This window comes from Chamaea fasciata, unplaced genomic scaffold (assembly GCF_029207755.1).
Source record: "Chamaea fasciata isolate MVZ Bird 193981 ecotype frontalis unplaced genomic scaffold, bChaFas1.0.hap1 SCAF_22, whole genome shotgun sequence".
Taxonomy (NCBI): Eukaryota; Metazoa; Chordata; class Aves; order Passeriformes; family Sylviidae; genus Chamaea; species Chamaea fasciata.
In genome coordinates this window covers 6375630-6389470 of record NW_027094107.1, presented here as the reverse complement: position 1 = coordinate 6389470, position 13841 = coordinate 6375630, and the positions used below count along the sequence as shown (strand labels likewise).

The 13841-nt window shown below is 40.5% G+C and overlaps 1 protein-coding gene across 4 annotated transcripts in view; it reads right to left on the bottom strand.

The window, feature by feature from the left end:
* The window catches only part of AFF2 (ALF transcription elongation factor 2), a 328346-nt gene that overhangs the window by 222865 nt on the left and 91640 nt on the right, over window positions 1–13841 (bottom strand). For all 4 annotated transcript variants that reach the window (XM_066202655.1, XM_066202658.1, XM_066202656.1 and 1 more), the window contains exon 3: window positions 11865–12755. In XM_066202655.1, the coding sequence (XP_066058752.1) occupies window positions 11865–12755 (891 nt within the window). The remainder of the gene's footprint in view (window positions 1–11864; window positions 12756–13841) is intronic.

Genomic DNA, 13841 nt, shown 5'->3' with positions numbered 1-13841 from the left:
CATCAACATTGTGGGCAAAGTGGATCTGGCTTCCTTTGGAAAGGACTAAGTAGGAAAGTAGCTGTGGGAACAAAGAAGAATTTAAGAAATAATTGTACGATCCCACTCAGTAAGAGACAGACAGAGAGCTCTGCCAGTAAATTTTAGCACTGAACAGAACAGAAAGCATTCAGCTGAAAACTGATTCCCTTGGGTCTAATTTTTGGTGGAAGGACCAGAAATGGCAATTGTTAAGACCTGTGATATTCGTCTATTCAGGGCCAAAACCAGAAACCAGATGCAGTGAAGACCTCCGTGTAGCTCCATGTCACAGGAGCAAAACAAAATCTGTAATTCCTTCCCACTTTTATTATGGGTGATCTATTGTGAAACCACAGCAGTGTACCAGGAAAACCTTTCCAGCCTCTGCAAGAGTGGATGCAGATCTAAGTGCTCACCTATCTACTGCTAATCTATCATTTTGGATTTGTACGAATGCACAAACACAGAGAACACAAGTTGGTGAAATCACTCCCGGGAAAAATAATCACCTATGCAGTCCACAAAAGCTCCAGTCAATACAGTGCAGAAGTCAATTTTACTTCCAGGACTTAGAAGAAACAGGTGCCCACAATCACATCCCTCCTCACCATGCAGTGCCCCACGTTAGCTAATAGGAAAACAAATGAAATACAAGGCCTTCCCCCAGCCAGGATCCCAAGTAAATCTGGCTTTGTTAAAGGCCAGTCCTGACAGGCGTTCAGCTGGGAGCAGTATTTCCTATGTATTTGACACAAACAGTCAGAGCTGCCTGTCTTATCTCAGCCATTTGCTCTTGAACAAACGTATTTTTCGTGGTTAGTGAAAGGGGAAATCCCTCTCTCTGTTCATGCCTCTGTTCCCTTCCGTCCTTCAGTGATCTGCCTTGCCCTACAACCTAAAATGACTGGAGCAGCCAAGAACATGGAGAATTGTCCTGAGCACCCGTTTCTGAGACCTTATCCAAGATTTGTTATGGAAAATCTTCCATGCTTGGCTGCAAAGATCAGTTCCCTTTTAAGGAGCTTGGTTATGAAGGCTGCTCTAGCACTTAGAGAAGTTTTCCCTTCCCAAAGAGCTGCAGAGTGCAGCCCATGGTGAGGAGAAGGCAGGGACTTCTCCATTCCTGTCACCTGCTGATACAACCTAAAAAAACGGAACTTCGCGTATTCAGAAACCACACCTCAGTCAACCAAAAAACAGCAACCGGGGAAGCTCGGATTTCTTTCCAAAGTTTTTCCTCAGAAAAACTAAAATGCTAACAGAAAAGCAGTGTTTTTCTTTTAGCACCTGGCTCTTGCAACCAAGCAAAGTCAATAGTAATACGATATTCCTGATTTAGTTAAATCATTTAGCATCTGAAATCTGGTTGCTTATCTGAAGTCTTCATTATAGCAAAAACACTGGCTGTGAAAAAGGGGGATGAAAATTACAAGTAAATAGGCCATCTCTCACAAAATCTGATACTTGGGACTAGGGACTTACAGAATGCAGAATTCTAATAAGAGCAGAAGAAAAAGCACCCATTATTATCAAAATAAATCAAATATATTCAATATATCAAAATATATTAAAAACTGCAGCAAACAATTTTCTTGATGAAATGCAGGTGCAGTTACATCTTAATAAAACGTGTTTACGAAAACAGCATTTGCAAATTTTAATTTTTCTTCTCCTCTGAAGAGCAGCAATTCTCTACATCCTACTCTTGCTTCCCGTCCGAAATAAATTTAATTCAGACTGACCATTTATGGCCCAATTTTGCTTCTTCTAATCAAAATTGGAAAGCCTTAGTCCTCACGTGGAATTATTTGGATTACCCACAGCAATTCTATCACAAAAGGGCAGGACAGATCTAGCCTGGCTGTGTTTTACCATCACCTCGACACCCCACAGGAAAGGGTCTCAGTCTGGTTTATTTTGTTTAGCTTTAGCACAGTGAATTGGGTATTTTATGTGTCAAGGAACTGGCAAGAACCAGTTTATCACTACATGGAGGGGGAAAAAGCAACTTGTAGGTAAATTGAAGTGGGATTTAAATGTACTCCTTTGTATTCAGTATGCAGAAACTTGGATAATGCAGCCCTGACTCCATTCCACTCTGCCCAATCATTTTCTATCTGGTAGTGGAAGAAATAATTTAAGACGATGGAAAAATGTCAACCATTGGCACAGGCAAACCATATCCCCTTACTGGCTTTTTGTCACTCCACAGACCTCAGGAAGCTTTAATGGTCAAGTTTTGCTCTCAGAAACACCAGGAAAGCTCGAAATCCCAGATTTCCTTAAACTTTGGATCTGCAAACCATTTGTGTGGCCAGAAACCCGTGTTAAAGGGTGACCTCTGTGATCACAGGATTGCGGGACGAACGATGCGGTCGCTAGGATAATTGTTTGGAATAAAAAGTACCCTTTTTAGTATTTCCCCAGCTGAATTTGTGCCATATTTCATGTCAATGTGTAACTGCCTGTGTTGGCGGGAAGGAAAGATGTTACAATCTCTCTTTATTCCAATGCAAAATAAACTGTGAAGTTTTTTTCTTCACAAGGAAGACGCTTCAGAAAAGCTACTCCTGGATGCAAAGAGAGGTTCAAAATTAACCATGTTCAAGTGTAAGAAGCATATGCTAGTACCCAATTACATCTTGGGGGGAAGTTTCAGGTTTTCTGATGACATGAAAGTTAGGGTTTCTTGACACCAAAAAGGATTAAATTGAGTTAAGGTTACCAGGATGTGAAGGAAGCTTCATCCAGGATGGACACTAAGTAATAAAATCCAAATCCTGACTCCCCCAACCTGAGGATTCTTACAGTTTTCTAAGTTTACAAAGTATATATTAGTGTTTTATATTTAAGAAAGAACCATCTCAATGTTTATATTTTTAAAATACTGGCAAATATAAATGGATGCCTGGGTGTATATACCAACAGAAGTAACTGCCAGCTTGTCTTGTGGATTTATGCATCACAGCTTGCAGTTCAGTGAAATGTAACCCAACCAGTTCACACATCTGGGGGATATAACAATGGGAACTTATTCTGAGGACATGTGCAAGGGAAAGTAGCATGTATCAAGTGGAATATGTTTAGACTGGCAGTATGAATTGGCATATTAATGGAGATTGAGGCTTAGACCTATGATCACTGATTTCTCTCGGAGATCTTTGTGAATCCAAGCAAAATTTCCAGGCTCATTAGCCTGGAAAGTGACTGAATCTGTACTTATCTTGCCTCTTCCTCCCTCAGCTCCCCAAACCTCTTCTTTAAGCTCAGTGTTACAGGACAAACAGCTACAAGAGCAGCACCCACAGAAAAAATGGAAACCGCCACCTCCCTTTTTTGACTCTCCTGAAATGAACGTACATAAAATTACCCCCACTAATGTGATTGTGGGCGAGCAAAGCTAAAATGCAACTCCAAGAAAGATCTTGGAGGTGGTTTCTATATGCTCATTTGTCGTGAAAAAGAACAGTCATTCCTCCCTAGGAAGAGAAATGGATACTCTGTGGGCCAACCATGGCCTCTCATCCTCATTTACATGCTCACCTAAATTTATGGTATTCTGCTGCTCTAAATATTCACTATGAGAGAATGGAAAACAAACTTTGCAATGACCCAGCAGGAAGAGAAAGGAGTGAATTCCTCTACTCACAACAGGAGACCTGGTGTTGGTAGTTGCTACATCACACTGATTTTCAAAGGAGAGATTTAAAAAACTTCCTTTGGCCTGAGATGAAACTCTTTGAATTTTTAAACTGTTTTTCTCTCATTTTATTATATGAGGGAACAATCCAGTGTTTCTCTTAAAACGGGAAATGGTATCACTCTGCCATAACAAAAGCCTGTTTTAGATTGGTTTAAAGCCCAGTTTTTAAATGCACATTGCCACAGCATTTCAGAGGAGCGTATTTACATTTACCTTTCTAAAACACACAGTATATTATGTTGCAGTTAAAAACCCACAAACTCAATCTGATATTTCTTCCCTAATTTATTCCCAAGCCAATATGTATTTTAATGTTCCAAACTGTTGCTAATTAACACATGGAAATATTTTAACATGGATTTTGATTAATTCCATTTAACAGTCTAACCAGTGCTAAAGCATATGTGGTGTGTCATTTCTTTCTTTTGAGGAAGGCATTGGCATTAAATCTTTCAATCTTCCTGAGCACCAAATGCTAATTTCAGGAAGATTAAATAACAGACTGCAGCTACAGTTTCCTTTCTTTACTTCCCAGAAGGTGAAATGAACATATTTATGTGGGAGGAATTTCTTTACTGCACAAGCCAAAATACAGAAATTAGATTTTTTTTCCCCAACATTGCTAATACACCAGCAATTGCCTGCCAACTAAATAACTTTAACCTATATCTGCAGTTCATGGAGCATTGCCAAGTTATATGTTCAACTTTCTTTCACTGTGGTTTTTTTTTTTTATTTTTTATTAAAGTATTCCCATATGATGTTTTCACTTGCAGCTCCTAAATGCTTTTCCATACTTGAATCAGAGACTGCAGCTTATAGTGGGGTGGCTCTGGCCATAGCACCAGAAATGCTCATATAAGACCTCCTCTGATTTTCACATTCTGAAGGTATGTTATACATATGATTCATGCTGTGTTGGCTGCAGTGGTTTAAAATGTGAGTGCAATTCTGCATGTCAGCAAGCTCAAGGACAGAGAACACCCTGAGGTGTGCATGTGAGTGAGCTCCTCACACCTGTGGGAATGCAGGAGAGGCTGCCTGGGACCAGAGCTGAGCATCAATCCAGCTTTCCATGGGATGGAGTCTGACCAGCTGAAAAGCAGTTGAGCGCTTGTGTTCTGATCTCCACCAGAAAGGTGAGGTTCTCAAGCCACACCTGAGCACTGCAGCTCCTCTTTCCCATATGGTGGGTCCAGTTTCGCTGCGCTCACACCCACTGTGCATGGTCAGCAAGGTCCTACGGGGAGCCAAAGCAGAGTGCACTGTACCTTCACATCACCTGCATCTCCTCCATGTCCTCCTCACCTCTGCTGCCTAAGTAATCTTTTCCTCTGATTCTTTCCCTAAGTCTTATTTTACTTGTTGCAATAGCCCCTGTAAATCTTCACTCAGCCTCTGATATATGGTGCTGTCCCTCCTCCTTTTCCTTTCCCTAGCTGTATTTCTGTCTCAACTGCTCATGTAACATCTGAAGAGTTTCATGTTTGATTTCCTACTCTGTCTGCAATACCCAATCACATTCTGCGCCACTCAGCTGTCCAGATTCCTGGCATTTGCAAGGAGCATTCCAGTTGTTCCTCACTGATCTACACCTACCAGGTACAGCCGCCTAATTTTCTACTTGATTACAGTTTCCATCAGGATTAAAGCTTTCTTCTCCAAGAGTGCATTTACACCCCCTGATTTTCTTTATGCTTCTCTTTACATATTTAACAGGTGTGTGTTGTATGAATATGTTTCAATCATATTCAGTAAATGAGCAGCACTGGGAGAAAGTAAATTATAGCTTCTAGGGAGAGTCCCTGCTGTCATTCAAGAAGCAGAGGCTGCCCAGAGAAGCCCCAGGTTCAGTCCCAGTGATGATTCACAACAGCTGTCACTGCCCATGCAGAATTGTGTGCACACTCTCCTGCCTGCTCTTGAAAAAACATGTGACTTCTGCTTTCTCAGACTATTTAAAACCTTAGCTTCTCCACAAAGAATAAGGGTTGTGGGAAAAAAAAATATCTGAAAGTTGTGACAGGAATGAGCAGCGTAGGTAGGCTTTTTTAAGCTAGTTGTGTGTTACTTTAGAGGCTGCATCAGCTAAAATAAAATTTTACATAGCTGATGGTAAAGTTTAAAAATGGCCATTCATCGTAGTACAGAAGGCCAAATGCTGGTACCTGAATATTTGCCCATCCTGTTCTCAGAAGAAGCATGCGTGCTATTCAGCACACATCTTGAAACATTCAAATACATGAAAATGGCGTTTTCCCATTTTTTCTTACACGAGCAGTGTTTATTTCACTGTTCAGAGAGAATTTTTCTATTAAAGCAGGCTATGTTCCAGGAGAATATTAAAAAATAGTGCAAAGGCTTCAACTTTGTTCCACCTGCTATGCTGGTCCTAAAAGAACGCCCTCGTTAGCTAACAACTAAGCAGACTACTAATCCTAAATTCCTAGAACATCATTCCTTATACATTTGCATGCCGGATTGAGGGATACAAGGTGCAGAAAAATTAGCTCGACCAACTCCTGGTTATTATTCAAAAGGTACACTAACAGTCAACATTGAGATAACATAACACTTTATGCTGGTTCTACACAGCTCGTGATGTTTTCTTTAAAAGAAGTGATTGTTCCATAGTCATACACCGAATTTATTGTCAAAGTTATGAGTGCACCCTACAGTCCCCCTGCAGCCTTCGAATAATGCCTTCACGTCTTTGCTCAAGCCAAACAAATTCTTCTGCTTCTCTCCCCAAAGCCTTTGAGGTCATTTCACTTTGTGACATTTCATAAGACACCAAATGAGACAAGCAATTACTCTGGCACTGGGAATTTCAAAAAGGTTTAAAAAAAATATAAATCACTCCTCGAGACACCACAGGTCTGACTCTTCCCAGAGTTAACTCTAACTTCACTCAAGACCTTTTTTCTTCCTCACAGCAAGTCAAAATTAGGAATTATCCACAAAACAAAAATCCACTAACAAGTGAGGAGTGGGAGAAAAGAAACCTAACCCTTCTTCCCCCAAACCAAACACACTCGGTCAGTTCTTTTAGCCACGCTTATTCAAGTGACTTTGGGTGCCCTGTTCTAAAATGCAGACTTCCCACTGGTCACCATGGTTCAAACTCAGGCCCTAAATATGCTTATTTATGTCTGATGTAAAATAGACAAGCTGCCCTATTACTATCTCTGCAAAACAGCTTTTCTAGCCGTTGTCCAGGCCATTGGACAGTAGCCTCCAAAAGGCCACAAGAGGTCTTCAGCCGAGTGCTGTCATATGGCCTTCATTTAGAAGTATCATAAGAACATTACTTCTCACAGTATTTACAAATTAAAAACACATGGCTGCAGCCTCTAATACTGCAAGAAATACTGCTCTTTGGGTTTGTTTTTGTCCTCGGACTTTTGAAATACGAACCAAGCAAAGGGATTTCATCCTAATGCGTGATTCAGTCCATTCTTCTTCCAAGCTCCAAGTCGGGGGGACAGCTAAAGCTGGCATTTGAAAAAAGTGATTTGCCCAGAGCCGTGGTAATGTACTAGAGTTGGCAACTAGAGCAGCATGTATATCAAAAAGGGGTGGGGCTGGTTAAAGGCATCTACTTTCTATTAAATTAAATAATAAAAAAAAGGTATTATGCTGGCTTTGGTTCCTATAGAGAGTTTTATAAGTCATATATAAGCCTCTTGCATTTACTATTTAGGTTCAATCAATATGGTTATCTACCTGTCAATTTTTCTTGCTCTTTAATGCAGAAGGAGAACAGCCTTTTTTTATAGCTAGCTCAGAAAGCACTGAGCAAATCAATACATGCAGCGATAACAGAATGATTTGAAACACGTAACAGAAGCTTATCACTTTGCAGTGTACTGAACCCGTCAAAATATTTTCCTAGAAGTAAAGTGAAAATAGAAGTTCTCCATTTTTTATTCCTTAAGTGGGTGGTGACATAGATGTCGTAGGCCTTTTGGATTTGTTCCTAGCTTTGTATTTTCGGGAAAAATTTCGTGCATGAGCATTTGCTGCTTTGCAGGAACACGAAGCCAATTCTGTAGTGAGATTTAAAAACTCTGCCTTGAGAATCAAAAATTGTCTCAGTTGCTCTTGATTCCCCATCCCTAAACATTTATTGGAAATCCATGCATTGTTCTGGGGAACTGGGCATGAGGTTTTCCAGGAATGCAGCTCCTGATGTTCCCACAGACCTTAAACCCCTCTGCTTTCCTCAGTGCTCTCAGTAATTTGTGCTTGAGCCCAATCTGAAAAGCACAGGCTTTCTTTCAGCTGCCACCTGCTGAGTTAGTCAATTTGAAATAATTTGTAAGCATCTGATTCCTAGAGGTTTAAATATACATACATGTACCATGATTCTGGATTTTAAAGCAGCAGAGAGAAGATCAGCTGTTATTGTGGTCTCTAACATCTACTTTTTTGAAGAAATGCATGGGATTTAACTATGCAGCTCTCTTCGAGTGGTAAGTAACAATCATCTGCCATCATAGGATTTAAGTGGGTGGAATTCTGCATAATACAAAAGCAGTTTCCAATATTCCTGGCTTGCTACAATTTATCAAATGTTAAATGCAAGCTCAAAATTAATATCTACGTGTGTGCATGCAAGTATGCATGTAAGTACTTACTAAAGAGATGAGAGTTAATAGGGAAAGGAACAGGAAATAATGTTTACAGGTTGAGGCTTTCTGTAATTTTCTCTCTCAGTTTTATCTCCAAGGTCATTGCCATGGACTTTACATCAGGAGAGCTGGGGGATTTCTGCCCCAGGAACTCACATGATGGCCCTGTGGCTTCCCAGTTCATGAAGATCTGCTCCACAACTTCTGAACCTCAGGGGCTGCCAGGTCTGGGCACTACTGGTTACACTGGGTTTTGCTCAAGGCACCAAAACAATAAAATGTTCTACCTTCACCCTTAGAAAACAATACTGATATGAAAAACAAAGCAAAAAGGTGAAAGAAATCAACAGGATCATAAAATCACAAAGGAACCCTTCCATGACTAAAAGTTTACAGAGGCTCTCCTATTTCTATTCTATTTCTCTACCAGGAGTGGCAACTCCTGGTGCAGTCAGAGCTGAACCAGCTCTGTGTGGGTGAGCCAAGGGCTGGAAACCACACAGCAGCACCCACTCAGAGGCAAGCATCAGTCCACAGGTGTACTGAGAGCTGCGAAACTCTCCCTCCTGACCCACCCTGGAGAGTCTGTGTGAACTCAGCGTGAATCTCTATGACCTTGGAAATCACTAACCCACAGACACATGCCAGCGGCCAGGCATTAACAATGCTGTCTGCTCCAGAGGAGCTGAAAGATGGATGGGCATCCCTGATGGCAGAATTGGGCCCATCAAATGAGCAAAGATTCTTGGAGCAACACCTCAAGTGACACAAATTATGTTATAAAATTGATCACTTCCTTACACATGGCAGAATGCTTCCAGCGCACTCAACATCTTATTCCATTAAGCCATGATAAATGACACCATATTTCCACATCAGTCTGAGCACTTCTTTTAAATCTGCTTGTTCAAATATTTGGTTACTTATTCCCCCCCCTCTCTCTGTAAGATAACAAGAACAGTCTTTTTCTTTTCCAACACTGCACGCCCTAATGGGTGCCATTATTGCAGGACTATCACCTAGGAATTTTGTTTCTTTACCGAATTCCTCATCTGAAGAACAAGCAAAACTTGGAGAGAATCACTAAAAACCTTTTGGTGTGCATTCTGTCTGCATACACTGAAAAAAATGGACTCAGATATACAGGATAACCACAGAACAAATTATGGAGAAATGCCCCAAAACAATAACTCTTCTATTGCTAGCTTGAAGAAGATGACCACCAGCACCAGGAACACTGTTAAGATGGAAACCTCTGGAGTAAGAACAAAATTGTTTCAAGCAGATCACTGTGGCTCGAGGTGGCTTGGGAAGGTTCATAAATTGATAAGCACCACCAAAGGATCATAAGCCTCCACATCAATTGTATAAAGATTACAACAGAGCCACTCACTGCAGTCATTCTGGAAAGGTTATGGGTTTCACAGGTGTGCACTGTCAGTTCTGATTAAGCTTAAACTAAACCAGTTATCTATAATGTTGGATTGGAAGGAGTTTTATAGCTGAACGCAAGCTAAATCAAATTCAGGATACACATCTGTGGAAAAACACAGAGGGCCAAAGTTCACAGTCCTGACACAGGCAAAAAATCCAACCCTCCAAACCCAGGAGGAGATTTGCCTGTAAAGATCCATCAGTCTGGCTATTGTCTCGTGCTCTGTCTCACAAAGGAAAGTTATTTTGTCACAGCTTTGGGTTTTCTTTCCCTCTTCAACTTACTATTCACTCTCAAAATGCACACTGCTTTAAGATTGTTATCTACTTCCGTTTCTAAATTTCCTAGAGTTTACCATTTATCTGAACATACATGAAATTAACTATACACCTATGTTTTTCACTACACAGGATATAAACTAAAGTAGCAACAATTCACAATGCAACTTTTCATCTTTGCAACTAGGAATGTTCCCCCCCCCAAAAAAAGAAACCAGTTCACATCAGAGGTTCCCAGAGCCACGTAAGAAGAATGTGGGTGAAATTTTGCACCCAAAAAACATTGTTAACAATTCAATCGATTTCACAGTGCCAGGATTCCACTCAAAAAGTAAAGAAATTAAAAGTGCATTCTTAACAGTTGACACAAATTGCAAAAGGTAGATTTTATTTCCGAAAAAAAACTTTGCATTAATGCTGCACTTTAAAGTGCTTCTATTGACTCATAGCATTAATAGATGGCAAGAGCAAAAAGACGTATCTGCTTTTGCAGCATCATTATTTCCTTTGCATGCAATTATTTACTTGCCAAACAATGCTTGCGACAAATCACAGCAGACTCTGGAGTCATCTACACCAGCAGATTTTTAACCCAAGGTAAAAATAAACAGAAACATCTGTAAAGTAATCTTGCAGAAAGCTACGTTTATTAACAAATACATTTTCTAATAAAACGCCATCTGCAAGCAACCCTCAGCTTCCACTTGATATAAATAGGCCTTTTACTGTTTTCAGATGCAGTTCCCAGAAAATTATTCCAAGCTCTACTGCAAAACACATCAGTCTTTGTTGCTGCCTGGAATGTTAATAAATAACATCAAGTTTTTAAATAGTCAAACAAATTATTGGCTTGAAACAATCATTCCAACAGAAAAAGCTGACCTTTTGCAATAAAGTGGTTTAAGAATGCATCGCTCCTCATTCCTAGGATAAAAATATTACCAAGCAGGGAAATATTTTTGGGGAAACAGAAAGCTGTGTAAAACCCATCCTGCAATTCTGCTCATATGTACACTGTACACCTACCTTCCAAAGGTTACTGGTTTAGAGAAACTCAGACTAGGAGAAAAAAATATAAATAGTTCAATCCGTATCCTTATTATACATTTGTGCTTGGAATGGACACGAATTTGAGCCAACTAAAATGTTCCTCACAGGACTACTGTTCTGACCAGCAATACAAAATTCAACAGCTTAAACTGCTGGTTGCAGAGATTGGGACTGAATCCCAGTATTAAGAGCTCTTCAAAATGCGTAACAGCTTCAATGGGACACATTTTCATAAGCATTATTCACAACTTAAGTCACATTAATTCCAATAAAAAGAAAAAAAAAAAGGAATTTAGCAAACTCTGCAAATAAACTCCTTACTGGCAGGACTGTTTAGTACCACTGAAATTTGAACACTGCCATTTTTCCTCAGAGTTTGAAACAGCAATCTGTCTATCAAACTACCTACTAGCTGAGAATTCAGGAGTGAAAATTGCAGATGAACTGAGATATTAGAGTTCCCTGTCCAGAACCAGTCTAGCTGGTATACATATATTACACCCAACAGAGATCTAGCCTTTTAATATTAATCATAAACAAGAAATGTTAGTATTCCAAACTGTGCTTTAAAAACTACATTAAATATTGCTGCTGGGACTATCACAACGAACTGCACATTCTAGGAAAAGGAATGTTTTACACTGTAATCCCAGTAAAACTCAACTGCATATTTCCAGAGAAAAATATTTAGTGAATGTAACACTCAAGCAGTACTAGAGAGAAGATATTTTTAAACCACTTACTTCACTAACAGGAGGAATGTTGAGCTTTGGTACTTTGTTCTTCGAGCTAGGTGTGTTCACTTTTCCTTCCAGCAGCGTTCCAAAGGACTGGTTTCCATATCCACTCTCAATTTCTATGGGGGGTTTCAGTTCAGGTGAGTCATTGGGCACCTGGTCCTGACCATCCATGGGCCTGACATAAGCTGTGGGCTTTTGCTGGACCATGCTGTTCTTACAGTGAAGTCCTGGTGGGAAATTCTGAGTGGAAAGACCATTGTTTGCAGTTAACAAAGAAGTGGAAGGAAGCGGAGATCCAGGACCATGGCCTACAAACTCGGGCTCTGTGGGTGACTTGGAGTGACTGTTTTCTTTGTAGGTGTGCTCTCCAGGTGCTGACTTGGCATGAGCGTGCCTCCTCGAGTGTGAAGACGTTGCCATAGCATTTCCTTCCTCAGTCCCCCCACTTTTGTGCTGCTCACCCTGGCAGTTGTAGAGATCTTCATACCTGCCCTGTGACTGGTCATGAGAAGAGCTGTGCTTTGTCCGGCTCTGCTGACCACTGGATTGGCTTGGCTGGGCCCCACTGGAGTTGTGACCGCTGCGTGACCAGTCTGTCCTTGACTTCCTGCTGCTCTGGTGGCCGTGCAGCAAAGTAGAATTGGATGACAACGAAGAAGGAGGAGGCATTGATGTGGATGAGTTGCCACTGATCTGATGAGATGGGATCATCCTGTTCCTCGGTTCTGGGAAAAAGTTCTGCTCATTTTTGTCAATGGGTGTCTGTGGGACAGAATTCTTTGGGATTCCTACAAGGTGGCTCTGGTTGGAGTGGTTGGTTAACAGATCCTTCATCTCATCATAATTTCCCAATGTGTTCTGGACACGGTTTGCAAGGGCGTCGCCTTTATTTGTCTAAAATATCAAAAAGAAGAAGAAGAAGAAGAAGAAAAGCGTGAGTAAATTCCTGATTTACAAGTTACTGCTCAGAATAGTTGTCTTAGAAGATGGCAAATGTTAGCTGTTTAATGGTGTCATGCTGACATTTAATTAAATTTCAATTACATTTTGCATATGTTATGTAAGAAAAACCTATCAATAACTGTGTTCAAAGAATGTCTTGAAACGGGCTTGCATCAGTAACACTTGTCTACTGCTTCCCATTTTCTTAAATGTGCTCTCCGAGAAGTGTTTAAATTGCATCAGTTATGGATGTTAGGCGCAAAATAAGCTGGGTTTCTGTCAGAGACGTTGGGCTTGTACATTTCACATCGTGCAAAACACCAACGTACAATTACTGGCTACTGAGCATTTGAATTGTAATCACACAGTTGATGTAAGTGTGTTATTGCTCTATCAGCCCCTTGACCCACAGTCCTGTCATAAATAGAAGCTGGGTAGTCTGTAATAGCACCAAATTCTTCACTCCAGTTTAACTTCAATTACTTTTCCACAGAAAGTACAGTTTGACCTGAAGTATCTACCATCTGAATCCAGAGAAGAAAAAGCTTCTACCACACGCTAGAGCAGGTTCAACTAAAAGATCATTCAGAAGTATTTTCTCATAGAACATAAACAGACATGATTGCCACATTCTTAAGCATCAGGATTCTTCCACTGTCTGCAGGCTGGTTGTATTTCTTAATCCTGCTTTTCTTTGATTTCCAGTAATTATTAAATACATACCGGCTCATCTTTGTTTCGTTGATATTACACTCCTCCTTTTGAAGCACAAAATTTCTTTTTCCTTTTCCCTTTCACTTGGAAAAAGCTGGACAAATAAGCTGGAAGCTATAATTAATACACAGCTGATTTCCTCTCTCTTCCTGCTCTAACTCACCCCACAGAGATGCAAAGCAGCAGCCTTCCTACTGACCTTTCTGTTCCATTGAAGTGACCAGCAGAGAAATAAAATATCTTATTCCCCATGCTCATGGCTTTACAGGACTCAAAGGATAAAAACAAAGCTGAACTACAGTTCCTGTTCAAGCAGATGGTTCA